Source organism: Saccopteryx leptura, chromosome 3 (genome assembly GCF_036850995.1).
Source record: "Saccopteryx leptura isolate mSacLep1 chromosome 3, mSacLep1_pri_phased_curated, whole genome shotgun sequence".
Lineage (NCBI taxonomy): Eukaryota > Metazoa > Chordata > Mammalia > Chiroptera > Emballonuridae > Saccopteryx > Saccopteryx leptura.
Window position 1 is genome coordinate 123,185,472 of NC_089505.1, and position 27,502 is coordinate 123,212,973.

General features: G+C 48.0%; 2 protein-coding genes across 3 annotated transcripts in view; both read right to left on the reverse strand.

The window, feature by feature from the left end:
* The window catches only part of BEND5 (BEN domain containing 5), a 52,393-nt gene extending 48,344 nt beyond the window's left edge, over positions 1-4,049 (reverse strand). For both annotated transcript variants that reach the window (XM_066376226.1, XM_066376225.1), the window contains exon 1: positions 3,684-4,049. In XM_066376226.1, the coding sequence (XP_066232323.1) occupies positions 3,684-3,909 (226 nt within the window). In that variant the 5' untranslated portion in view covers positions 3,910-4,049. The remainder of the gene's footprint in view (positions 1-3,683) is intronic.
* Positions 1-27,502, reverse strand: part of AGBL4 (AGBL carboxypeptidase 4) — a 1,215,313-nt gene that overhangs the window by 244,305 nt on the left and 943,506 nt on the right. The gene's annotated exons all lie outside the window — the stretch shown is intronic.

Genomic DNA, 27,502 nt, shown 5'->3' on the forward strand with positions numbered 1-27,502 from the left:
GTTTTGGCCCTGTAGAAAAACTCAAAATTTCTATACTGTGAGCCCCACATGCAGGCTGGGCAGCAGTGAGATAATGGTGAGCTCTCCAAATGGGTAGCTTTCACTTTTCACAACGTGTTTGGCAAATAAGTCAGAGTGTCCGAGGAGAGAGCGCAGCCCCAAGGTGAGCCAAGTCTTGAGTTATGCGACTCTCCACGGAGAATGGGAGCTCCTTTGAGGTTTCCTCAGGAAAATGACAAGTGAAGGGGGTGGGCCAGGCGTGTGCTCTGTAGGAGGGAGGCTGGTCAGAGAAGGGAAAGAAGAGAGTGGGCCTGAAGACTCAGAAACTAAAACTGTCCCGGGTCTCGACCCTTGTGTTGAACTGTAAGCCACACGGACAGTCCTTCCATTTCCGCTCCCTCTTTCCAAGCCCCCTGTGTGGCTGATGGGGACGTCACTGCTTTATGAAGGAGACCGCCCACCGGGGGCCTGGCCCGGGACACCTGGGCTCCTAGGCCGGTTCCGTCACTTATTTGCCGCACTCTGCGGCCGCAGGCGAGTCTCTGAGCCTCAGCGTCCTCATCTGCGGGATGGAAATAATAACCATAGCGACCTCCACCACCAGGGTCCCAGGGAGATGTAACGGAGACACGGCACAGGCACTCAGCAAGACTGTCAGTAGAGGTGGGTTTCTTTTTTTCCCTTTAACTGACATTGCAATCTGGCAAGAAAAGGGCTATCGCTCAGGGTTTGACACACACTGAACCAGAGTGTGAACCACCAGGAGCTGAAGCACGGTCAGCTCCATAGCAGGGGCGCTGGCAGCCCCCGAGTAGGAGAAGAGATGCCCTGGCAGGCAGCTCTGGGGCAGCCTGGGCCCATCCTCAGTCAAGTGACACGCTTCTCAGCAAGAGCCGTGAGTGACCCTGGAACCACCTGTGAAACCATGCTGTTGGGGCCAACTAGGGCTTACTTGTGGCTGATTTACAAACAGAAAGCCACTTCTGCTCCCCCTTTTGAGGGCCCACCTCCTTACACGTGGTGCCACAGCACAGTGGCACTTACATCTAGGCGAGGGCAGAAGATGAGCTCTTTAAGATGATGTCACTGCAAGCAATTCTCAGAGCCACCACCTTCAAGTCACGATGGGGTTTCCGGACACACAGGCAGAGTTTTTCCTGGATAAATGATTCCCACACAAACCCTGGCTCTTCCAATCAGGTCTGTAGCCAGGGCAGCGGCTCCAATTTAAAAATTAACCAGCTGATTGGAATTCAAAATGTGGTCTACCACCCTCAAGTTGTTTGTTTCTTCTATCCTTTCTCCTCCCAAGAGTGGGGGGGGGGGTGCTGAAGAGAGGTAGGGGAAAGTGCTTCGCAGCTCACTCTGCTCAAACTGGCGCCACCTTCTTCTCTGGACCTACTCTGCCAGTTTCTAGGTGTTGCCTAGGTCAGTGGTTTTCAACCCTTTTACACTTGGGGACCAGTGAAAATGGAGAATTAGCTCAGGGACCGACCGCTAAGGCAAAAATCACCCCAAGCATAAGTGAATTTGACTAAGATCACTGGGTCTATAATCTTCATACAACATCAGTGTGGCTAACTTTCTCACAGACTGGCACGGAATTTCTGGTGGACTGGTGGTTGAAAGACACTGGCCTGGGTGTTTTTCTTCTTTTTTTAATAACCCCATAGATATATCAGCATTCCAACTTGGAGGATGAATTGATATAGATTTAAGATTCAAGGCCCTCAGACCAATAACTACATGTGTCTTACTTAGGTGGACTTGCACTGATTTTTAAAATCATGGTTTGTGGGGCTGCCACTGGCCTAAGCAGCCTCTGAGTTTTACCTGAAGAGCCAAGTGCAGTGCTTATGTTGACTGAATGAATAAATGCATGAACGAACACTCTCTAAAAGAGGAAAACAGCTGTTACACAACAAAGGTGCATACATACCAGTGACACCTGACCCATACCACTTCCCCGCTCCTGCTGGCCCTTCCAGATCTAGGAGTCTAATGCAAGCACCAAGAAGCAAACGTGCTTGTCGCCAAAGGGCAGCTAAGCTAAAGTAACTAGTTACAACCTAGTTGCTACTTCCTCTGGTCTATACTCTTGTGGAATTAACTCCTAATCTCTTCCCTAAGGTAATTAAAAGCAAGCAAACAAACTAAATAAAACCCAACCAGCCGCAAAAGTTTCCCTTTTCTACGGACTTCCCCTCATTCTGTTTTTCTGAGCCCAGGTGCTGCGAGTGGGCCTACAGCCCTGTGCCCCAGGGTGTGTCGGGAAGGTGGTGAGGATATACAGTCTGTCAAAAAGAGGCCCCAGATGCTTATCCGCCTTCAGCTCTGCTTCCACTCCTCAGCTCCCACAAACCTACTTTCCAGAGGCAACAGGAGGCGGTGGAAAGGGTGCCACTCATGAGCTGGAGCTCTACTCTACTGCTATTTTGCCATGGGACCCTGGGCAAGCCACTCTCTGTTTTGAGCCACAGTTTGCTTATCTGCCAAATTTAAATATGATACATGCTTGGATTCGTCTATTAGGCTAAATGTGAGAAAGCAAAGGAAATCAGGAAAAATAGAAAAGGTCTCAAAATTACAAAATACTAGCAATAGCTTCGTTCAGTTCCTAACCTCTGGTTTTCCCTTCCAAGTGAAGGGCAGGGTGGCTTACTGTCTCTGCCGCTCAGGTATCCCCTCCTCACCGGCTTAGAAGGTTATACCTCAATATACAACTGATACTTCCCTTTTCCTCTCATGTTGATATCCAAGCCTCCAAAAACTAGCTGGGAAGGAGGGTCCACTGCCTTCACTTTGCAAAGGAAAATGTGCCTCAGCGTGGCAGACAGAACTTGGTGTAGGAGGTGGAGGGGGCAGTTTCCTGTCCTATCACTACTGAATCTCAGTAGCCTCCACTGTCAAATGGGAAGGAAACCACCTGCCTTGTCTATTTCTCAAGGCCCTTGGAAAGCAGGAACGGGGTTGGGTCTTATCCTGACCTAGAAATGCTTTCCTGGGTCTGGGCTCTCCTCTGGGAGCTTTCTGGGAGATTCGAAGAGGGTGTGGAGGCTGAGGGATGCTAACTAAGGGCCACCACCTCTTTACCTCCACCACCTGGCCAGGGAGAGGCCAGAGAGAGTGGTGCCCAGTGAGCAAGGCCTCCTCAACCTGCCCAAGGATGGCCCCGATGGGGCAAGGATGTCATAGCTTCCCTCTCTGAAGAGGGACTCCCACCGAGAGGAGTCTGACAATATCTGCCTTGCTTCCTCACTCCCACAAGCTATCAATGGCCTTAAAGGGAGAGAGACAGATAGCTAGAGAAACTTGAGACTGAAGAGCAGAGAAAGAAGGTACTGGGTGGAGGTAAGAGAAGGTGAGAGCCAGAGAGATGAAAGTACAACAGGCAGGGAGAGAAAGGGAAAGTGAAGAGCCAGGAGTGAAGAAACAGAGAGGACAGACACAGAAAAAGAGAAGAGACAGACTGACAGCGCGAGAGTGTCGGAAGGCGGGGAAGACAAAGGGGGACCTTTAGGTATTTTTAACTGGTCTGGCCTTTTAGAGACACCCCGTGCCCCAAAGAAAAGCCTAGGGGGCGGGAGGAGGAGGCCTGAGCAGGTAGTGGCTCACCCCGGCCCCCTCCGCCCTGCGCCCGGCCTCCGCCCGGGTCCCCCCATCCCTCCTGGCCCTTCGCTCACCTGCCAGCGCCAGGATCTGGGCCTTGTGGAGCAGCAGCGCACCCCAGTCGCGGGGCGCGCGCTGGGGGCTCTCGGGCCCGGCGCCCAGCTCCTCGGGGCCCCGGTACACAGCGTACACCTTCTGGTTGTCAAAATCCAGCCGGGAGCGGGGGCTGAAGTCGCGCACGCACGACACGGGCAGCGCGTAGCAGACGTTGTCCTCCAGGAACCGCACAAAGGCGTACATGGTGGGCGTCGGGGGCGGGCCCCAGGCTGGCGCGGTGCTAGGGACCCGGCGGGGGGCGCGAGTCGCGCTGCGGGCCGGGGGGGCGGGGGCGGCTCCCCGGGCCCCGGGGTCCCCCCACTGTTATTGTTCCTGAAAGCACCGCTCTGCCAATCGGCTGCTCTGGCCTGGGCGCGGAAAAGAGAGGGAGGGGAGAGGGGGGCGGGGGGCAGACGAGGGGGGTTTGGAAGCGCCCTGCCACTTGCAAAGTCAGACCCGAGCAATCACAGCCGGAGCGCCTTTCGAGTAGGAAGGGAGAGGGCAGAGAAATTTAAGTGCAATAATAATAATTACAATAGCATTGCAGAAAAGAATGCATTGACTAAAAGTCGCGCTGCGGGCAGGATTATATTGCTTCAACAATCACACTGCAAAACAAATTGCAACAAAAAAAACGGCATTGCAAAGGATAGGAGAGAGTGTGATAGAATGAATGTGGGAGAGAGCAATCTTGTTTGGATCTTAACTGTAAACTTGCACTTGCAAGCGAGCAGAATTTTGGGGTGTTTCAAATCATTTTAGCCACGCCTCTCAGCCCCTATAAACCCCCCCCCCACTCCCCACCCTCCCTTTTTTTTAAATTTTGCAAAACTGCCAGCTCCCGCTGTGGAGAGGGTCAGTCCAACAGAGACGTTCCTCCAGGCTGCCAAACTAGTTCTGACCAGTACTGGGCTTATCTGGGACTTCCAGTTGGGCCAGTTGGCTAGGGTGGTGGAAGGTTTGTGGAGCTCCCTGTAGTCTTCCTCCACTAGAACACCCCTCCACAACATTCCTGTCTCTGAACTGGGACCAGTTGGAGTGAAGTGGGCAGTTGAGGGGTGTTCTGAGGAAGGCAAGACCAGGGCTGGCTGCATATATCTGGAGCATCTTGAAGAGTTCAAGAATGGGACACCGTGAAATAGCAGTTTTTGCTCTGTCCCTAACATCAGAGGCAGAAGAGACCCTGGAGGATTTTGGGTCTTCCCAGTCAGGCTATGAACACCAGTTGAAAGAAGGCCCCACAGTCCTAGGAACCCCAACTCACATCAAAGCGGGTCTGCACCCTCACAGTGATGCCTCTGAGAGTGTAGGCTTTGTCTCAAATATGGCTGCTCATATCCGCTGATATAAGTATTGCCAAGCTCAGACCTGGCACTTGGTAGGGACTCGATGAATTCTGGGTGAAAAATAATAAAAATCCACATTCACCCAGCCATCCAGTCATTCATTAATTTATTCAAGCAACCAGTATTCACTGGATATGTCCCACATGCCAGATTCTGGGATAGGTGCTGGTCCTAGAGTCAGACAGACAGGACAAACACCTGGATTCCTTCATGTTAGTATATCAGAACTGAAGTTTCAGTGTTGGATTCCTGTGCCAAAATTAGGTCACTATATGAATAACATAGCTTCCCTGCCCTTAACACCCTTATAATCTGGTCTGAGAGTATGAAAAAAGCATTTATATTATAGTGAGAAAAATGTTCTCATTAGAGGCATGCTTACTTCATGGAAGCCTCAGCCACAATTAAGTGCTACCTTTTCAAAAAAATTCATCTTAATGAACCAACCTGTAAGAACAAATAAAAATAAATGCACTAAAGTGTTGTTTCTTAATAGTGATGGGTGATTTTGTTTACTCTGTGTTTTACCTTTATAGCTCTATATTTACCTTTCCCACAATAAGCAGGTATGACTTTATAATCAGAACACGTAAAACATTACTCTTTTGAAACCACTGTGCTCACATTTCAGATCAGTTACACTAATGATGAAGTAGATAAAGCAAAACACCCAAATGATTTTACCATGATGTAAGGAAGATGTTGTGCAGATAAACCCCATCAACACACGCCTCCCAGGTCCCAGTGTACAGGTCAGGTCCAGCTCCCTTAACCTATGCCTCTGTATATATACAGGGACAGTCAGGCATGACCATGAGTTGTCCTGCATGCAGATATTGGTTCTACGTTGCCCCACACTCTAGTGGAAAAAAGAGGAGCCACTCATTGTTCCACCAGATTCACCTTCACAGTTATGATCATAAGCGGGTTTTTATTTTAAGTATACATTCCTATGGTCATCAAGAGGAAGTAATGTGTAGCAAGACTTCTGATAATTCACAGGCTGGTGTGATCATGTAGAGTTGGCCATGTTCAGTGAAAGTCCATGAAGCACTAAACTACGTTTGCCAAATAATTTCAAGTAACACCATGGCCAACTGCCTTATCCCATCTAAGTGAAGGCGACCCCAAAATATGTTACCAGTCTCATCTCTCACCACCTTCCTGGACATAGTACACTCCAGACACATTAAACTATTTGACATTCCCAAAGAGAGCAGGTTTTATGATTTCCTCCTGGAGAGCAAATGCTTCCCCTGCAGGCCAGCTCAACGCCACCTCCTTTCCCAAGCCTCATTTAACCACTGACTCTCCTCAAATACAGGGGGTCTCCTTCTACTATATTGCTTTGTTCCAGAAACTTCTACATTCCTTCATGAGAATGAGGTCTTTGTGGGATAGCATTAAGAAAGACACAGAAAGCACGAATAGCAAACCTTTGCCAGTTGTTTCTGAAACTCTGCCCCTTCTTTTCACAGTTGGAGCTGAATCCCAACTCTGTATTTCCCATGCCCAGTGAGTGACAAAAGGGCTGAACACTGATTCTACTCCTTATAAAACAGACACATTTATGAACATAATAAATACCACTTCACCCCCAAGTTCAAACAAATTCTCCACCCAAGTAAGTCAGTGTAAATTATTCTCATAAGTGGGCATTCCATTTCTAAGAACCCAGAAAGAAGAAAAGAACAAACAATGAAATGAATACCAACAGAGTAAACAGACTCAAATACATTTTGCATGTAGCTGTGCAGAATGGATTCTAGAGCAGGAATGACAGGTACAGGAAACTCAAAGAAACACCCCTTGTGCAGCAGCCTCAGAGCAACCAAAAGACACCCAGAGTTTCTGCTTTCTGTGTGACTCTGTCTTTTAACACAGCTTCGTGGGGAACCTACTAAGTGCTTCCTATGCCCCAGTGAAAACCATCCGAGTGCCTCTTTGATCCAGAGACCATACCCCCAGGGTTTACACATACCAGAAACTCAAGATGTTGATGATTCATTGATTGGCAAGTAAAGACAGTTCAAAGGTACAAACTTCAGAGGCGCATAAAAATATCCAGTTCAACCAAATCATGATTGAATCCCCTCTTCAATGCCCCTGCCAGATGGACATCCAGGTACCTCTTATACAGTTCTAATGCCAGGAAGTTTACCACCAACCCTTAGCTTGGGGAAGCTACTGGCTGACTATGGGAAAGGCCTTTCTTACTCACACAGAGGCAGGATCTTACACTTTGTAGCTGTAACACCAGCCCTTCAAAGATATGGGAAACCTTGGGATCCTCTCTCCTTAGGATCTTGTCTGTCTTCTGCCTAGACATCTTCATGTCCTTCACCAGTCTCTCATCTTATGACCTGGGTTCAGTGATGATAATTGTGGTATCTATTCCCCCCCCCCCCAAAGCATACCATCAACCTTGCATGCCAGGCACCAAAAAGTACATACGATCTCAATTTCATCCTAAACCCTTGAAGTAGATCTTAACTCCACGACAGAGTTAAGAGCACTGAGACTTATGGCGAAGCAGTTTGGCACTGGGGAGTCCTGGATGGCTTGGGGTCCTACCTGCATTTTAGACATTTAGAAGAGAAGCTATGTGGGTGAGGGTTTAGAGAGGAGGCAAGGCTGGGGAATGGGAGAACTGTGATGAGGCTGACTGTCCTCTCCCTGGCCCTCCCCTAACTCCCTCTTTCTGTGGGCCAAATGTGCTTTGCCTCTCCTCCAAGTTATTTTAATGGAGCAGAAAATGTACACATCTGGGGCAGCTCTGCAACTGCGTCTCCACTGTGCTTTCCTGTTGAGTGTTGCAGAACCTTGGGCTAATGTCAAGCTCCTCCAGTTTAGCCAGCTGAAGCATGTTCGGTGGCAGCAGCGGGACTTGTGTTTCATATTATTGTGTGGAATTCTCAATGTACTTTGCAGAACTATTTTAAGGAGACCTGGGTTCTGTGCATTTTTAAAGCAATTGGAGCATGTCTTTTCAACCTCTCTGCTAGTGATTGACCACATTTTTTCATGATTTTGCTTTCCCACCCCACCCCCCGTGATAGTTAATTTGATTTTTTCAAGTATTTGTTTTTTAAATTCTTTTTATTTTCAAAAATTTTGCCAAGAAAAGTAACTTGCTGTGCAATAATCTCAGGACCACTGTCTTCTTGGGTTAAGTTAAGGAAAGAATGTTGATACATGGTTAGGAGGACCTGGAACTGTTGGGTGGCCCATGGTAGGCATTACCTTGAGCTGGGTGCTGTCACCTCAAAGCCAGGGTATCAACCCAGTGCATCCATGTGAACCCCTGAACATGAAGTCTAGTTGAGATTGGTTGTGGGGTTTGGGCAGGGGAAGAAAGGGGCAACAGAGAGGAGGAAGGAAGGAAAGAGAGAAGTTGCATATTGACTAGAGGCCAGTGAACACCATTGTCCTCCCTGTCTTCCTCCTGGAGTTAGAGGGACTGCAGATTTATCATATAGGTGACAGCTTGGAGGGCTAAAGGGATGTGGGCTTTGGACTCAGACCAGGGGTTACAGCCTCACTTTGCCTCATCTTTGCTGTGACTTCAGGCAAGACAGTTTACCTCCTTGAGCCTCAGTTTTCTTACCGGTAAAATGGGGCTGTTGAAACATATCTTCTGAAGGCATTGTAGAACTCAAGGCAGAAGTTTTTGACCCTTTCTACATATAGGATCACCTGAGCTTAGGAAACATTTCACTCCATTGAGCACTTCTGAGTTGGAACATTTTAAGGTAACATGTTAGTCATATGGGAAATTCTCAACCAGGTGTAGATATTATTATTTTCAGGGAAAATACAAAAGGCTCTAGGGTATAATTTCTCTAGGGTATAATTTCATCTGAAATATGACATACTACTAATACAAAAAGATGACATTATATTGTCATCTTAGGCTCTGGATCCAAATCCTGGACCAATAAAGCAGGCCTGTCCTTACCAAGTTTGTGGCCACCGACAAGTTTCTTAAGCTCTCCAAACTTCACTTTCCTCATGGGAATCTTAATACATGTGACACCATAGGGTTGTTATAAGAAGTGCCCCCAACCTTTTTTGGGCCACAGACCGGTTTAATGTCAGAAAATATATTCACGGACCAGCCTTTAGGGTGGGATGGATAAATGTATCATGTGACCGAGACAAGCATCAAGAGAGAGTCTTAGATGGATGTAACAGAGGGAATCTGGTCATTTTAAAAAAATAAAACATTGTTCAGACTTAAATATAAATAAAACGGAGATAATGTAAGTTATTTATTCTTTCTCTGTGGACCAATACAAAATGGCCCACGGACCAGTACCGGTCTGCGGCCTGGGGTTTGGGGACGACTGGTTATAAGAAATAAATGAGATAATCCATGTAAAATGCTTGGCACAGTACTTAACACATGGTGAGTCCTCAATAAATGATAATTGCTATTATTACTGTTATCTTTATTATTATTGTTGTTGTTGTTATTATTATTATTAGGAGAGCTCTAATACCTATACTGCAAGTAGGTTGTGCAACAAATGTTTATTACATCAAATAAATTTAATGAGCTGAACAACACTGAAAATTATCCAAAAAAATCCATCCCAGAATGTTTCCAAACAAGTGTCATTCCCTTCAAATGACAGCCTGTGGGCACAGGTCATGGTCACCAAAGAAACTTTCTGCTCTTACACGTCAGGAGCCTCTGAGACTACCGGCCTTGTCTAAACTTCACAGCAAAACTTCCAAGATATTGTGTTTGGAGCCACAAAAACAAGTCATTCTTTCAAACTGACTTTGTTGAGTAGTTCAGAAGAAATAAAAACATTTGTGCATTATATAAAATATAAAACGCAAAAAGCATTTACAGTCATTGGCATTTGTGAACGTGAATCTTGGCTTGATGTTCAGATCATGCAGACCACGGTCAAGTTCAACCAATCATATCTCAGCTACATTATGCTCTCATGTGAGTCACACGAATCTCAGGTGGTCACATGAATGATATGATTCCAGGCCTTTTACTCCAGGAACAGTATAATTGTCCCTCAGTATCCCTACGGGATGGGTCCCAGGACCATCCACAGATCAAGTCTCTCACATAAAAGGGCATAGCACAATGAACACCATCAGGCCTCTGCATGCAAGGATTCCCAACTGTGGACTGAAAACAGTTTACCATCCAGTGTTGGTTGAATCCATGGAAACCCTTGGATACGAGGGCTGACTGTATATACTCCACATATGCAACACAAAAATGACTTCCCAGTGGTTGAAGACCAAAAGGAATGTATGAATAGAAGAGGCTGTCACAAGGAAACAACACATAAATTATTTTTGAAAAAGAAACAAACAAAAAATGGTTTACCCTGGAAGAATGCAACTTGCCTCAGTTGTGAGTGTCAATTAGTGGTCGAGTAGTTTTAGAAGCTACCTCTGATTTCCTCTATTAAATTAAATCATTGTGTCATTTTTTTTTTCACCTGAAATGTCACTTCCTCAGCAAAGTCCTCCCTGTCTTCCTCCTCCCATTCCCCTCCATAGGCTAAGCTCAGGTTCCCAGTACATATTTCCACAGCTCCTTATATTACTCTTCCTGGAGTTTATCATAGTATGGCGTATATATTTATTCTATTCTCACCCATCTTAACTCCATTAGAAAAGAGACCCTATTGTTTTTTCTCACCATTGTCTCCTGGCACCTTGCCTGGCATACAGGAGACTCCAAACAAACACTTGATGAGTGAGTGCATGTCTGAAGCATAGGCCCTCGGGGAGAGAAGGCCCCCAAAGTTGAGGAGGGAGAGGTGATCCAACAGCTTCATTTTGTCCCTCTGAGTCTCACCTTCTGCTTGTGAGTGTATCTCTGTTTCCTCATCGCCACCGTGTCTATCTGCCACAACCTGGCCCCCAAAGCAAAGTCCCTTCTGTAGTTTTCACTTAGTACCACTAGACAGGTTGACATTTTCAAAATGTTTTTCGAATATAAAGTGACAATAAAATAGAAATAATTACAGAAAAAATGCACAAAGCTGGAAAACAGGAATAATTACAGAAATATGCACACAGCAGAAAAACAGTCGAGTTGGCAGTCACACATAGTTGGCATATACTAATACAATAACAATAAAATAGTATCTGTACCTTCACTGACATGGTCTGTGGTCCTCCCAGGAACAAGATTCCACCTCATCCTATAAGGCTAGACTTCCTTTTTACCTTGCTGTTGGCTGGACATCATCGACTTTCCAACCCCCTACTCTTTAGGGTGTTTACTACCTCATCCTAATCTTTTGATGATTTCAACACTATTTGGGAGGTCACCAACCCTCCTCCAAAGACCACTTGCTAGTAGTTCTCTGGTTACCATCTCTGCTCATCTCAAGCAATCTTTGGCTCAGAATGCCTGCCCTTTATGGGCCTTCAGAGGGCCAGAGTGCACCCTACATTGCCATTCGCTCGTAGGTTTTTGCTCGATAACTCTGAGCCGCCGTTCGAAGTCAGAGGCACAAAAGAGAAGATTCATTCAGAGAGTTAAGTCATCATAGAAACACACCACAAATCATAAACAAGTCTAATTTTCTTAAGACTGTCTCCTGACCATACCATAAACTCAATACAAAGTCAGAGAAAATGAATGAAAATGGAACTAACAATTATCGATTTCTGCGATAGAAACCGTATTGGGTTGCTTTACATATCAGCTCCTTTAATCTTTTCAAAATGTCTCATGAGGTTGAGACTATGATCTCCGCTTTTCTGATGAGGAAACCAAGGCTTAGAGATGTGGGAGAAGTTTTTAGTAGTCACGTGGAGAAGACTTGAACCTTGGCTTCTTGACTCAAAGCCGGGGTTCAGAGGGCTGTGTGAATACAGGCCTTTCCTCAGAGCTTCCGAGGAACAGCGGCTGAATTGACTGTGGGACCCTGCTCTGCTCCCGTTTCTCCCAGAGGTTGATCCCCCATCTAGAAATACGAGAACTATGGGAACTTATGGGAAAGTCCAATATCTATCATTCTAAGCATCCCTCACTTGAGTAACTAATCTTTCTTTGATTACTGATGATTTGACTCTATTTGGGGTTTTTCAAATCATGTTCCCCTTACTTAGAATTTTCAAGCATTCTGAGGTTTCTAAATGCTCGAACTGATTTGTATAGTTTTATACCCAACACTGGTGGCCAGAGAGTTGGCATCTGGTGGGAATGACCCGTCACTGCATGGCCTGGCTGGAGGCTCTGAGATAGAACAAAAGTGGGTCAGAGAGCTCCAGTCAGAAGTATCTCTGTGAAAAGTGTCCCCCTCTTCTGTTTTTCCCTGCTATTCCTTGAAGGAATAAGAATAGAAATAAAAGCAGTGAACCTTTGTGGAATGCTCACCTCATGCCGGGCTTTATAGACATTCTCATTTAATCCTCCAAACCATCTGGATGATAGGTGCTTCTAGTGTTAGCCTCATGTTAAAGGTGGGAGACCTCAGGCATAGCATAGGGATTTTAGGTAACTTGCCCGAGGTCACACAGGAGCAAATGGTGGAGCCAGGTTACAAACTCAGGCTACTTGACCCCAGATCCCCAGCCCTGGACTTCTCTACCCCAATTCTGGTTCCCTTTGAATCTGACTCTGTGCTTCTGGAGAGGAAGGAGAGGCAATAGAGTGTTTATCCTCAAAGGGTCCCACGCTGGTTCTCTGGATGTCCAGCACACCATGAGTGGTCCAGGTGAGACCCTGGCAGCTACTATCTCAGAGAGCACCCTGGAATTCACTGATATTTTCATCCTATGTTGTGGTAGATGGAGTATATAAGTATAAAGTATTAAGAAGATTTTCTGTTATTTATTCAAAACCAGTTTATTTAGTAACACAATAGAATCATTTATTATTATGCAAACCAAAGAAAATGTCTTTGAGCTCTAAGTTTTTAGATTATGGTGGAAAAATGACTTATATATATGACATATAGCTTTTGGTCAGTGTTTGTTTTTTGTGTACAGTACTGTATTCCTTTAGTGCTGGTCAGTGTTTGTTTTTTGTGTACAGTACTGTATTCCTTTAGTGCTGGTAGTAGACAAATTGGAGCGCGGAATTTCAAAACCCTACCTCCCCTTCCTTACTACTAGGCACACCTTTATTATCATGGAAAAGAAATAGCAAGAATAGAGGGAAAAGAGATAATCAGTTAAGGGTGAGGCCTTTCCACCCCTAAAACACAGGTGGGACAGAAGCAAGGCCCACAAGGGTAGGTGAGACTCTGGCTGAAATGTCTGGGGAGACGTCTGACTCCACTGGGTGGCAGAGCAGGTCGCTGGCCAGCACCCTCTCTCCACCCTGCTAATGCATCCCGCCACCCTGCTGGGCCATTAGACAGTCTCTGATCACTGCGATCTGCTGATGGCTCTGCGACCCACTCTAGAGAGGGAGCAGGAGGCACAAGAGGACACAGGGCAATATGGACAATGAGAAGCGCAGGGGCTTTGAACTTAGATTTGGGTTCAATGACTGCTTCATCACCAAGGTACTGTGGGTCCTTGGGCCAATCTGTGCCCCCTAAGTGTTGCGACTGTCGAGAGTTTCATAGGTTCTCGTGGGGTCTAACAGGCTGTGCGTGTGAAGGGCCTGGCAAGCACGATGCTTCACGTACAGTAGGATCCAGAAACCATCAGCTGTCTTTTCCATTCGCAACCTCTGAGAAATCCTGTGTTACCTTTTCCTTTCAGAAGGTCAAGGTATTGACAAAGACAGATGCCCAAAGCCGGTTATTTCTGAGTGAAGCGTCTCCCCCATCCCTGAGTGCCAGCAGTTCTCTGCAGAGATGCCTCCCGCTGCCCCTTCCTGGCCGGCACTAGGCAGCATGCCTTGTTTAACAGAGCAGGGACTTAGTAAGATCTGTATTTCTATCCTATCCAGTGTTGGGACTTGAGCTTGGGGGTTTTATTGTCTGCTTTGAAAATCATGTTCAGATTTTGTGTATTTAAAACACGCCTTTGGAATTGTGAAACATAGTGTTCTCAATCATAAAAAAGGATGAATTATGTTACGGCTTCCTGTTCCCATTTCTGGGTTCTTTTTTGTCTCCTGTGTGAATTTCTCTGTGGTGGCCTGCCTATGTCTTAACTCATCTGGGATACTGTCTGTGAAAAATTTGGGCACGATTCTTAACCCCTGTATGACTGCCTCATTCATTCATTCATTCATTTATTCATTCACTGATGAACTATCTATTTGTGGACGGCTTATTTGTGCCAGAAGCTCTGCTTAATATTTGGGATACAGTGGAGAGCCAGACAGACTGAGTTTCCTTATCTATAATGTGAGAAATGAAAATCTTCCAGGACTGTTGAGAGGAGTGAATGATATAAGATATGTAAAAGAGAGAATGAGACAAGAGAATTAAAATTTATTGAGCTCCCTACTCTGTCCCTGGCAATGCTAGGTGCTCTGCATGCAATCCTCATTGTAACCTTAGAAACTAATTATTGTTACCCTTATTTTAAAGACGCATCGACTGAGGTTCGGAGAGGGAAAGTTGAAGGCCTATCTCATGCCCTGGATTCCAACCTGGTGTGAAGTCCATGCAACTCCCACTTTGCTGTGTCACCTCCAGTGGTCCCTGGCGTGTTGCTTGTCATTCAGGTATGTAAGGTCCCATCACCAGCTCCATGTAAAATCTGGTAGGCGGTGCTCTCCTTCCTGCTAGCTGACACCTCTGATAACACCACTGTGGTTCATTTAGAGTAAGACGTACTTGCATGGAAAATCCAAATCCTGTCCCCTAGTTCCTCAGGGAACAAATACAATAAACTTAATGATTTAAATTTGCTGTTGAAATACGAAAACAGTTACCACTAACTTCGAGTCGCCGGGGAAGGACTCTGGTGCTCGGGCAGCAGACTCATCGGTCTAGGAGACCGCGGGGACACGGGCTCCTGGCAAGAGGAGCGAGCGTTCTTTTCCCCAGGCCAACCCTTCTCTGCTGCGGCGACCTTGAAAGGTGAAGTGTTCAAGACTCTGTCCCTCTGACTCTCCCTCACTCCCCGGGGGAGGCGCACCCCCACTGCACAAACCTCAAGGCACATTTTCCCACTCGAGATGCTCGGTGTCCAAGGGAGGAAGAGTCTGGCAGGAAACGCTCCCGTGTGCCCGCGCTTTCCCGCAGCGGAGGAGAGCAGAGTGGGGAGTGAAGTCCCCGTGCTCACCTTGGCGAGGGGGCTGCGGCCCACCCTGAGCTAACAGGCCGGCCTGGCGCCCGCCCCTCCCCTCCTCCGCCTCCCTGCTGGGACGGTCACAGCAAGAGCGCAACAGATTCACTAGGACAGGAGTCAGGCAAGCACTGTCCACAGGGCTTTAACTGTCCCAGCAAATCCTTTGTTTGGTATTAAGAAAGGAATGGTGGTGGCTGAGAGTGCTTGTTGTCACAGAAAACCTGTGAGGGTGACCAGAATGAAAGACACAGAAGGAGTAAAGCAGAGCTATGTATGCAAAAAATAAATGAAAAAAAAAAAAAAGGTAACATAAAAGAAAGAAATCTGTTCTTTGGCACAGAGAAACTTCATCCTTAAGATTTTCTTTTCTCTTTTTTTGGCAATGTAATAAACACCTTAAAATAGAGTTATAAAACGGAAACAGATTCTGTAGAAGCAGGAAAGCAAGAATAGTGACTTCAGAGAGAACTTACAGCCCAAACTTCTCATTCTAGAGATGATGAAACAGCACAGATGGACAATGATTCACCCGAGGTCGGCGCTAGCCTCTGACAGAGTCAGTGCTGGAGCCCAGCTCGCCGGCCCCTCTCTGCCGGCTTCCCCACGCTTTCTCTTGCTCATAGGGAAAGCCTTCAGTAAAAGGTGCTCTCACCCTGTGCACGGCATTGGCTTACCTACCCCTAGAGAAACGGATAATTCATCTTCAAGGTTCAGCATTGAGAAAAGCCTCTCCTAGCTGGGAGGGGGTAGTGAGAGGCCCTCCCAGTTCTGTCCCCTTGGGTGGGACCTTCCCCTTGAGTCTCTCTCCAATCCTACCGCCATCTCCACGCTGCACACTGCCCCCGCCCCGCCACCTCCACCGTACTTACCCTTTATTCCCCCACCCCCAGATCAGGGGTGCTGTTCACTCTCTAACAACTCTGGTGAAAGCATGGACCCAGCCTGTTTTAGGGGGTTGCTCTAAGTCAGGGGTCTCAAACTCAACTCAGCATGTGGGCCGCAGAGCAAGATCACAGCCGTTCAGCAAATACAAGTAGGCCCCTAGGCTTACTTAATTTTATCCAAAATATTTTGAACTTCGTGGATTAGTCTGTGGGCCACGCAAAATTGTTCGGTGGGCTGCATGCGGCCCGCGGGCCGTGAGTTTGAGACCCCTGCTCTAAGTATATCTGAGGCAGTCTGGGTTCCCAAAGAGGCTTGACTGAAAGAAAAGGCAGCAGGGTGCAGTGGAGTGATCTGGGTTCTGAAACAGACCTGATGTCAAATCCCAGCTCCACAGCCATTCGCTGTGCAGAGCTGAGCAAGCCGCTTGGCTTCTCTGCAGTTTGGCTTCCATACCTGAGGGGTAGGGAGACCTACCTCCCAGGGTATTTGGTGCAGCTAAGCGAGAAAGCATACAACAGCATCTAGCATAGATCTCTGCACACAGTGGGCACGGGTATACATAAAGCATTTAAAAATCTGATCTAGAAAGCACAGGTTTGTAGTCAATCATTCAAAGGGTATTTCCTGGGCCACCTTCTCTGTGCCAGACCCTGTGCTGACTGCTGGGACAGAGACACACAAGAAAGGGTCCTTACTCTGCAGGAAATACTTTTCTCGTAGGTGTTGTGGGTTGAGTCGTGCTTCCTCCCTGCCCACCCCAAATCCCCAAAGCTATGTTGAAGTCTTAAACCCTGGTATCTAAAAATGTGACCTTATTTAGAAATAGGGTATTTGTGGATGTAATCAAGTTAAGATGAGGTCATGTGACTTGATGTCCTTATGAGAAGAAGAATGACTTCACATGAAGACAGAGACACAGGTATATGCTGCTATGTGACTACAGAGGCAGAGACCGGAGTGATGCCGCTAAAGGACACCAGAGAACTGACAGCCACCAAAGGAAACTAGGGAGAGGCTGGGACGGATTCTCCCCGGAGTCCCCGAAGAAGCATGGCTCTGCTGACACCTTTGGACGCCCAGCCTCCAACAGCGAGGGAAGAAATACATGTCTGTTGTTGTAAGTTGCCCGGTTTGTGGACTTTGTTACAGCAGCCTTTGGAAACTAAGACAAGCGGGGAGGCGTGCAAGCAAGCAAGTGCGGTCATTATAACAGAAGTGGAATAACATTTATGGAGTTCCCTGAGCTGGGCCTGTTTCATTTATTCAATGATAATTATGCGATCTTGGTTAAACCAGGAAGGCTTCTTGTCCGCCTTGGTGCTAATGGACGTATGTGTAAGTGGAGGTAGTCTGTCCAGAAACCGGGCAGCCCTGTCTGCCGAGAGCAGGGCTGGGATCTCAAGGGGAGCCCGAAGCTGGCGGTCCGGGAGGGGAGGGAGAAGAGGCGGCACTTGGGCTGGAGAGCCCGGCGCGTGTGTGGAAGCAGGGAAGTGTGGACTGGGTCTGGAAACTTTAGGAAACTAGGAATGTTTAAGCAGTTGCTGGAGCACAGGTGCGGGTGTTCATCTGCCTGCTAGACTGTCTTCCCTACCTCAACATCCCACAGGCTCCTGCTACTCAAAACGTCCCACCTGAACGAGACCTTCCCTTCTCACCTCAGCCCCGTGTCCTCTGCCTGTCCACCCCCTGCCTCTCCTGATTTGGAGAATGGGCCGCCACTTCCCCCGTGCAGCCTAGAGGTCTCGGAGCGCCTGCCTGCCGAGAGACAAGACTGACTTCCTTTTTGTCTCAATTTTCACAATCATTTCTGAGCTTAACTATCTCTGGTTCTGATGGATTCTCACTTGGCACCGGCGCCCAACGCTCCAGCTGTGTCTCTCGGCCATAATCCTTCCAGCCAGGCCTCCCTGCCAGATAATTAATGATCTGTAAACAAATGCTTAATTGCACCAGGGGAGCACATATTTAGACCCTCTGTGATAAAGTAAAAGATCCTTTTTATCGCATGAGGAATATTTCTCTCACAAGCTCTCTCCCACCTTCAGTTGATCATTTAGTCTACATTTTCATCTCACAAGTGAAATCTGAGGCTCTCCTGCAGCAGGATCCCCCAAATGAGAAGAACAAAGACCGGCCCAAAGGACAGATGGTATTGTTCTGTGCTGTGGCCAGATCAGTTGCCTCCTGAGACCCTCTTCTGTCTGTAAGTCCCAGCCCCTTGGCCCTCAGACTCCAGACCTGGGCATTTGCTGAGAGAAAGGAAGTTTTGGCTTCTGGCAAGGGGGGAAGGAAATGCGGTTTTATTAAGAATGCAATCTATGGCACTGGTCGAGTAGCTCAATTGGTTAGAGCGTCATCCTGATATGCCAAGGTTGCAGGTTCGATGCCCACTCAGGGCACATACAGGCATCAATCAATGAATGCATAAATAAGTGGAACAACAAATCAGTGTCTCTTTCCCTTCCCTCCCCCTCTCTAAAGTCAATAAATTAAAAACAAGATTTAAAAAGAATCTAATATATGCCTGGCTCTTCTATTTATGTTCTCTCATTTTCCTCTTCACAGCAACCCATGAACTGCTTCCCTCTGTATAAACCAGAAAGTTGAGCCCCCTTTCAAGCCAGTGGCAGCACGCAAGGGGAGACAACTGACACTGAAGAGCGCCCAATTCAATACAATGAGATGGTAGGTTATCTAGTCAGCCACGTTGCCTTTTCGAAGTGGATTCGAAGTCAGAAAGCATGCCTTCTTCCCAGTCATGCTGAGTCCCCAGAGTGGTTGGCCACCGTGGGCTTGGTGGGCAAGAAGCCACAGTGGAAACTTTTTTGTTTATTGCCGCCTCTGGCCTCGTGCTGGGAGCCAATTAGGTGCCACCGTGGAAGGGGCCACCCAGCTACAGTGGCCCTTAGAGAGGAAGCACCTTGGCTTCTGAGAGCTGAAATGGTGCCTCATCTGGGGAGCCTGAGAAGGTGGTTTTCTTGCAGTTCTTCATGGCCCAGCTGTTCCCGAAAGAGGAAGCACAGAGACATTTTTAGAACAGTCAGCGGGGTGCGACAGAACCCAGAGACTGCACCCACAGACACTGTCCCCCTGCTCATTTGTTTCAGCGAGCACTTGGGCTCACAGAGCAGCTGCCCGGCGCCAGGCCCCAGACCTTCCACCTCTCCCTCCAGGGGGGCCCTGCACTCCCGCATGTACACACGCTCAAGTCCTTCTCAGCCTCGGGACACGGCGGCCACCTCCAGTCCTCTGGGCACTGCCTCCCTTTCCTCCTTCCTTCTCTCCTCCTCTTCACAAGCAACCCTGGCTGACAGGAAGTGCAGCCCACACTTATTGTCAGCACTCACTCACCTCCCATTTATTCTGTAGCCCCCCCACAGCGGGCCTTTGCCTCTACTAACCCTGCTGCCAAGGTGCCCAGTGACCTCCCGAACTCAGGGCCCTTCCCTTCATTTGGTCTCAGCAGCATCCACGCTGTGACCTCTCCTTCTTGCAGAAATGTTTCTCCCCTTGACTTCAGAAGTCTTGATTTCCTTCTTAACTGTTCAATAATCTTCAGTCTCCATGGTAGGGCTCCTCCTCTTCGACCCTCATTTTAAATGTCAGTATTCTTCAGAATTTTGCCATAGAATTCTGGCCTCCTCCTTCTATGAACTCATGCACTGAGTGCAGACTTCTCTCCCGAGCTCCCAACACATACGCATGCAGCTGTTTACGAGACATCTGGACTTTGAGGTCTAAATGGCATCTCAAATATTCCAAACCCAGCTCTGCAAACCTTTCTCCCCAAGCCTGCTTCTACTCAAATGTTCTGTTTTAGTAATGAGCACCACCAGTGATCACGTTAGAAACCTGTGAGTTCTTGACTTCTCCTGTCCTCTCACTTCTCAACCACCAAATCCTGTCAATTCTGGTTCCATAAGTATCTCTCAAATCTACCTGTGTCCCTTCTTATCCATGATACTCCATTTCAATTTTTGTTTCTCTGCTTACTCCTCCCCAATGCATTCTCTGAGAGATCTTCTTCAAGGGCAAATCCAATCCAGTTACTCCTTAAATATGACTTGCCAAAGGATTCTCACCTATCTTAATAAAGCCCCACCTGATTTAAATCCTGCTAGTCCATCCTCTACCAACTCTCTAGGCTCAACTCATGCTGTATATTCCTTCATTCTCTACTTCAGCCAAGCCAGCCAACATCTGGCCTTCCTCCTCCTCCCCCTTTTTTTAAACTTTTTATTAGAATAATAATCCAGAGAGATTTTATCTGCTCTTTCCCCAGTTTCCCCCAACGGCAACATTTTGCATATTGTTCAATGTTCACACCCAGAAAGTTGACACAGATATACTTCACTGACCTCATTTATATTTCACCAGTTTTACATACTCATCAGTGTGCATGCGTTTAATTCTACGCAATTTTATTACACGCATAGATGCACGTGATCACCACCATAGTTAAGATGTAGAACACCTCCTTCAGAAGGATCAGACTGGCCCTCTTGTGACTCTTTCAATGGGCCAATTTATTTCCAGGTCTTCTCACAAGCTGTTCCCCCTATTTGTAATATGTCCCCCCAGTACTTTTCACTTGGCCAGTTACCATTCAGGCCTCGGGTTAAACATTAATTCCTCAAAAGTCTTTCCCCGACCCCACACTGGTTGGGACCCTTGCCTTCTGTCCCCTTGGCACCCTGCACTCCTCCTCTCCCATCGTAGCCCCTGTTTTCTCATCCCTTGAGAGAGGAGAACCTGCAAGAGGGTGGAGTGCTGTGCGGCTTGTTTGTGCCTACATCCCAGCACCTGGTGCAGCGCCTGCATCAAGAAGATGCCGTAACTGAAATGAGCAGGGATCATGAATTTATAAGAACAGACAAGGCGGGTGGAGTGCCTTCCCTTAGGAGCTCCCAGTCACAAACAGGCAACTCTACACATGAGCCAGTGCCACCTTGGAGTGAAGCACTGCAGGCTGTGGGGTTCCCGAGGGCCCATTTTCCTTCCAGCTCCCGAATGTCTGAGGTCAAGGTCGGGCATGCCAGCCCAGAAGCGCCCTCGAGCACACGCCCCAGAGCCCATCAGCAGAGTGGCAGATCAGCTCAGTGCAGCGGCCAGCGCAGTAAGGGGCCCAAAGGCCTGGTTTGAAAGACCTCAGTTGGGCAGTTTTCTCAGCTCCATAACCACAGACTGAGCAAAAATCTTGGTAACAGACTGGGTCCTGATATGAGCACATGATGAGCCCTGACCTTGACAACAGAGCCTGACACTATCCAACGTTGTTAAAAATGCAGAATCTTCCACAAGACAAGGTAGAGTAATGGCAAGCCTTCAGGAAGACCCACTCTGATACAAAGAAGGCAAAACCCAAACACAGGTCTTCCCAGGGTGTCAATAATGTAAACACCTAAGAATAGGAATAGAATCATTGAGTCTTAGGAGTTAAACCTGGAAGGGCCCTTTTAGGCGTTACCCCCCCACTAGAGCGCTTTATAGAGCACAGGGAAGGGGGAATCAGCTTATTGTGCAGAGGGCTACAAATGGTAACATTTCATATCTAGATGCAAAAGCCCTTGTTCCCATTTTGGAATCTTCCCTAATTAATTTTTCCAAAGCATAACTGAACTTTGACTCAGAACATTAAAATAAAATATTTCTCCTGGCCTCCAGCTGGCCCTCTCAAATCTACTCTCGCCCACCAGCCAGAGTGATTGGTTTAAAGCACAAAACTGGCCCGGTTACTCTCCCCCTGAAGCCCTTCCGTGGCTTCTGTCACCTCCAGGATGGAGTCCAGGCTCCTTAGTCTGCGGATCCGGCTGGGCCCTGCCTCCTCTCTCGCCTTATCCCTTGCCTGTGCATACCTCCCACCCGTGCACAGAATACACCACGCTGTCTTCTGCTTATGTTGAGGCTGTGCCCATTCCCACAATGGGTTGCTCACCAATCTTTGCCTGATTAACTCCTTCTTGACCTTCAAGATTCACCTTAGCCATTACCTCTTCCAGGGAGCTTTCCCAGAACTCTCAGGTTGGGTCACTGGCCCCTCACCCTGTCCTGTCTGTGTGCCTCCCCACATCAGGTCATGCAGAACCTTTGATTGGGATGTCCTATTGATGAATCTGCATCTGCAGAACGCTGACCTCTGCAGGGCAGGAACTGTGTCTTCTCAGTGCCCAACACCAGGCCTGGCACATTAGAAGTTCTTGATGACTTCTGATGGGAAGAAAAAAGCAACTCTACGATTAACGTTGAGAAGCTCTTGGGTTGCAGGCAGTTAGGCGTTTCACGTGTACAATGCCATTTAATGATCTCAACAGCACTAGGACCACTCAGCACGCTTAACAAAGCCCTCTGCACCCAGAGCAGTGGCTGTGAGTGTCCCCTAGAGGCTCCGGTAACACTTGTCCCGGGCCCTATCTTCCATTCCAACCCAGGGGCTCTGGACTCTGTCTACCTTCTCACCTCACACCTGGGCCCACCTCTCTACCTGGCCCCTTCAGGTGGGATCCGGGGGCAGACTTGCCTCTGCTTCAGTTCCACTCAGACACTGGCTCACACCCTCAGGAGCAGACTCTGCAGTCTGCATACTTCACCCGTTTCAACCCACAGGACAGCCAAGGCTCCAGGACCTCGGTCCAGACCCAGCATGACAGGTCACTGATTACTTGAGAGGAAAGAGTAGATCAAGGCTGCCTTGATGACACCACCATTCCAAGGACAACAAGGAAGCTCAGTCAAGTGAAGTGCTAAGGTCACATGGCCTGGCTTCTTTCCCATAACAAGACCAGGCACAGCCTCTCTTCCTGTGTGTAGGACACACCGTCTTCTTCCAGACAGCTTCTTCCCGCAGCTCTTTGAAGGCCCACCTGCTTGTCCGTGTCACCTGGTGATTACGAGATGTCCAGGCAGGGGCTGTTACCTAGCACCGTTCCCCAGGGTCAGCCCGACACTGACAGCCTTGGGAAAGAGGTGACTGAGCACCCCATCTCCCCCTGGCTGCTGTGACTTTCTGCTCTTCCTCTCCCTCTGCTCCCAAAGGCACTTGAAATCTTCCTTCATATTTGGTTTGGCACCAGGGAAGCAAAGCTATCAAATACATTTTCCTGTCAGTTTTTTTTCTTTGTAATTGATATTAAATCCCTCTGTAAAGAAACTCACACCCTCAACCTCGTCAGGAAAGTTAGTCATGGTATAATGGCTTAAATAAAAGGATTGTGAAATTGTGGGGAAAGTACCCATCTCTACCTTACTACCCCTTCTGACCTGCGAGCACTAGGCTCTCACGTGAACTCTTTCATGCCGTGGAAAGGGAAAGCACTTTGGAGTTAGATAAAGTTGGGTTAAAATTCTGGCTTTGCCTCCCAGGAGCTATGGATCTTGGGGGAAAAAAAGAGTCACCTTACGCTCTGCCCCCTTTCTTAGGCACTGCAGCCAGGCTTTCGATAAGTCCTGCCAGGGTGACCTTCTAGACCAGGGGTAGTCAGCCTTTTTATACCTACCGCCCACTTTTGTATCTCTGTTAGTAGTAAAATTTTCTAACCGCCCACCGGTTCCACAGTAATGGTGATTTATAAAGTAGGGAAGTAACTTTACTTTATAAAATTTATAAAGCAGAGTTACAGCAAGTTAAAGCATATAATAATAATTACTTACCAAGTACTTTATGTCGGATTTTCGCTAAGTTTGGCAGAATAAATCTTTATAAAACAACTTACTATAGTTAAATCTATTTTTTTATTTATACTTTGGTTGCTCCGCTGCCGCCCACCATGAAAGTTGGAACAACCACTAGTGGGCGGTAGGGACCAGGTTGACTACCACTACTCTAGACGAAGCATCTCCTTTCTCTGCTGCAGTTGAGAGCTAGTCTGGTGATGAAGCACTTAGGCTCAGGAGTGAGACTGTCTGAGCCTGAGTCCCAGTTTTCTTACTAACTGTGCCACTGTGGGTAATCTACTTAACCTCTCAGTGTTTCATCTTCCTCACCTGTAAAATCAGGATTGCAAATCTTAGGTTGGTAGCCAGGTTCAATAAAACAACCCCTATAAAGTACTAGGATAATTCCTGGCCCAGAGTAGGAGCTCACAAACATTAGCTCTTTTTGCTATTTCTTATTATCTCCTTGTTCAGGCTATTAACATGCAAATCCGCACTCCTGTTGGGGACCTCCCCTGAGACCTCCAGATAAACACGCTCAAGACGGGACCCAGGGCAGCTCTCTCTGGAGCGCTCGGGCCCTGCCCTTCCTCCCCTAGCCCGTTTTCCTTGCCTCTCTCTTTCTCCTGAACTCCGAGGGCCCTTCTTTTGCCTCTGTAACTCATTTCCTGGGTCTATTTCTTCTAGGGCTCACTTCTTCTACCTTTGTGGTTTCTAAATAAACTTTCTCTTATAGTTTGAGTCTTGACACTAATATCTTTCTTAGCCAGAATTCAGGTACTGAGGTTGCTGAACCGAGCCCTGGTCTGACTCCACTGGTCTAACACCTGGGGCCGTTTTCTGCCACCGACAGTATGCACGCATCACAGTGGGCTCCCTGCCTAGGAAAGGCTTCCTGGGCAGGGGCTCCAGGCGCCCAGGGGGAGAGGGTCCTGAGGATAATACGGGGGCGGGGGGAGAAGACTGAAGCCGAGATTCAGAGTTATCTGATGGATGAAGAGAGGTTGAAGCCTGAGCGGAAACACGTGCTGTTCTCTTCTTCCCCTGCACTGGCAGAGCCCCAGGCGGCACCGAGGTTCTGTTCTCGGTTTGAGTTACTGTCCTCGGAGTGGAAGTATCCTGTTAGGGTCAGGGCTTGCCAGGTCCTCTTGGTTATCCAGAGATTAATGGACTCAGATGGTCGGGGAGGAGTGAAGAGAGCCTCCCTTTTGAGTTCCTTCCTTACAATGATGCCACCCAGCTCTCCACCAGGTATCCATCCACCCATCCACTCGCTCAGCAAACCTTCCCAGGTACCTGTGGGAGGCCAGGCCCCACTGCAGGAGATGCAGGACCCAGTCAGAAGTGCTTCTGGCCTCTCTGTGCTTACTACTCAGTGGGAGAATAGCCCACACAGAGTGACAACGCTGTGTGGAAGGTGCCCCAGGGCCCGGCGCTGGGAGGGCTGCGCAAGTCTTCTCCAAGATGACACCCAAACAAGCTTCTCGGGGAGTATTTTCCTTCAAGAGGATTACTTGGGTTTTATTCCAAAGGAAAATGACTGCTTTTTTGTGATTATAATTTCAGAATAATACGCTCTTGTGTGTGTTGCGGAGCTTCTCGGGTGTGCAGGGTAGAAGAGTGGTTCGGCAGAGCCCCCGGTTTGGGGGGACCTAGAATGTGGTTCCAGGTCCTCACTGGAATCTCTTCAACTACAGACCAGAGAGAAAACCATCACCTACCAAGGTTCTGTAGCAGAAGCGCCTGGCAGAGAGTCTACAGGTCGCATGAAAGGAGGGACACACTATCTCTAAGGCTGGGTGAGGGGCCCAGGAAGTTAGTCCAGACAGACAGTGGCCTGGGATGCAGCCAACTCTGCCACTAGCCAGCTGAGTGACTCTGCACGAGTCACTTAGCCACACTGAGCCTCAGTTGTCTCTTTTGTCCAGTGGGGACGATGTTACCCTGCCTGGCCGCTAAAATGGCAGCTCCTGGTCCCAGCTCTACCATTTCCAGGCTGCATGCCACTCTTTCTCAGCCTATTCCCCCATCTGTGAACAAGACAGGATGGGGAAGCTCTGAGCAGAGAAAGAATGAGCAAATATTCTCTAAGGGCTGTTTAGCTTTGACATCCCATGCATAAAACAACAGCCAGCTCGGACTGTTGCTTAATTCTATCCAAACTGCCAGATAGGCATTTGAATAAGTAATCTAATATATACATTTTTATTCTCTTCAATATTCAGGTCATCTCCTGGCTGGAATGAGTATTCAGAGTGATGATTGCTTAGAAACATACCATTCCAAATACGAATGAGAATATTTTTGCAATATTCAGTACAACAAGGATGGGAAGGTATGAGATTAGGTTCTGCAAATAATCACATCTTTCACATCTTGGATGCCTATACACATACTTAACTACACGCCTTTCTTCATAACCTTGGAAATGCAAATCCCTGGGCTCCTAGAGGACTGAGCACACCTCCTGTGCGAAGTCAATTCCCATGTGAAAATGGTGGAGCAGGGCAAAACCGATGTGGCCTCTCCTCTGGTGTTTGAGGCCCTGCTACGACATCCTCCCCATCCAATACACTGTGGTCGGGTCTCCTTGCACTCCCACATGGACAGAGAGCTCACTACTCCTCAAAGCATCTGCACCCATCAGCAAGCAGCATAACTTGGGGAAGCAGCCTCTCACTGAGCAATCTCCCTCCTTCTGGCTCATCGCTGTCCTTCAATGTGCTTCTTCTCCCCTAAAAGTCCTGCAGGGATCGAAGGCAATGACCCTGTCCCTTTCACCAAGTTAGCCTTTCCCCCCAGCTGGAGCCCTGCTCCCTCCAGCCAGAAACCTGCTCTTGGTCCCATCACAGGGCTGTGTGGGGGTCAGCCTAGGGGACACCAAGAGCAAAGCTAGGCTTGGGATGCCCTGGTGCATTCTTCCTCTCTCTGGCTTCCTGTGCCCCTCAGAGAGAGAAAACAAAGCTTTTAAAGCAACAGGGACAAAGCAGTGATTCTAAGGAAGCTGCCAAGGCTTTTCAGGCAACAGCAGACACAACAGGGAAAGGGAGGCCTTTGGATTACAGCAGAGGAACAGAGAGGGTTACCCTCTGAACTGCGCCTGGCCAGCACTGTCCCCATCTCAAAAGGTGTGTGTGTGTGTGTGTGTGTGTGTGTGTGTGTGTGTGTGTGTGTGTGTGTGTGTGAGTACTTATGAGTGAGCATCTATACCCTTAACAGAGCCTTGGTGGTGTTAGTATAGGATATATTCCTCACTTGGTCAATCGTCACGTACCTTTAAGGTTCGCTCATAGGCCACCTCCCCTCGGCATTCCCGTTTCCTTTAATCCACTCTGCACCCCGAGGAGACATTCTGTGTTACCCTTTATATTGTCTAGTTTCTTGCCTGTCTATGCACTTACATGGTGGGCACCTTCCTGAGGGACCTGACTATGTCTGACTCATGTTTGTCTCCCGGTGCCTGGCCCAGTGTGGATGCTTTATACATGTTGGCTGCACGAACGGGTCTGTGGAGAGGTGCCTGGGTCCCTTCTTAGGGCTCTTACCCCAGCCCCTGATGCCATGCCTCTTGTCCTTTACTTATAAGATTCTAGGGTGATGCGATTAAGTAGAGCATGACCCCCACAGATGGGACTTCTGTAGGGCGATCACTCAGAGAAGCCGAGGGTATCTGTGCTTCTGAACTGCCTCCCTGTGAGAGGTGGAAGTTGGGGGAAATAGTGCTG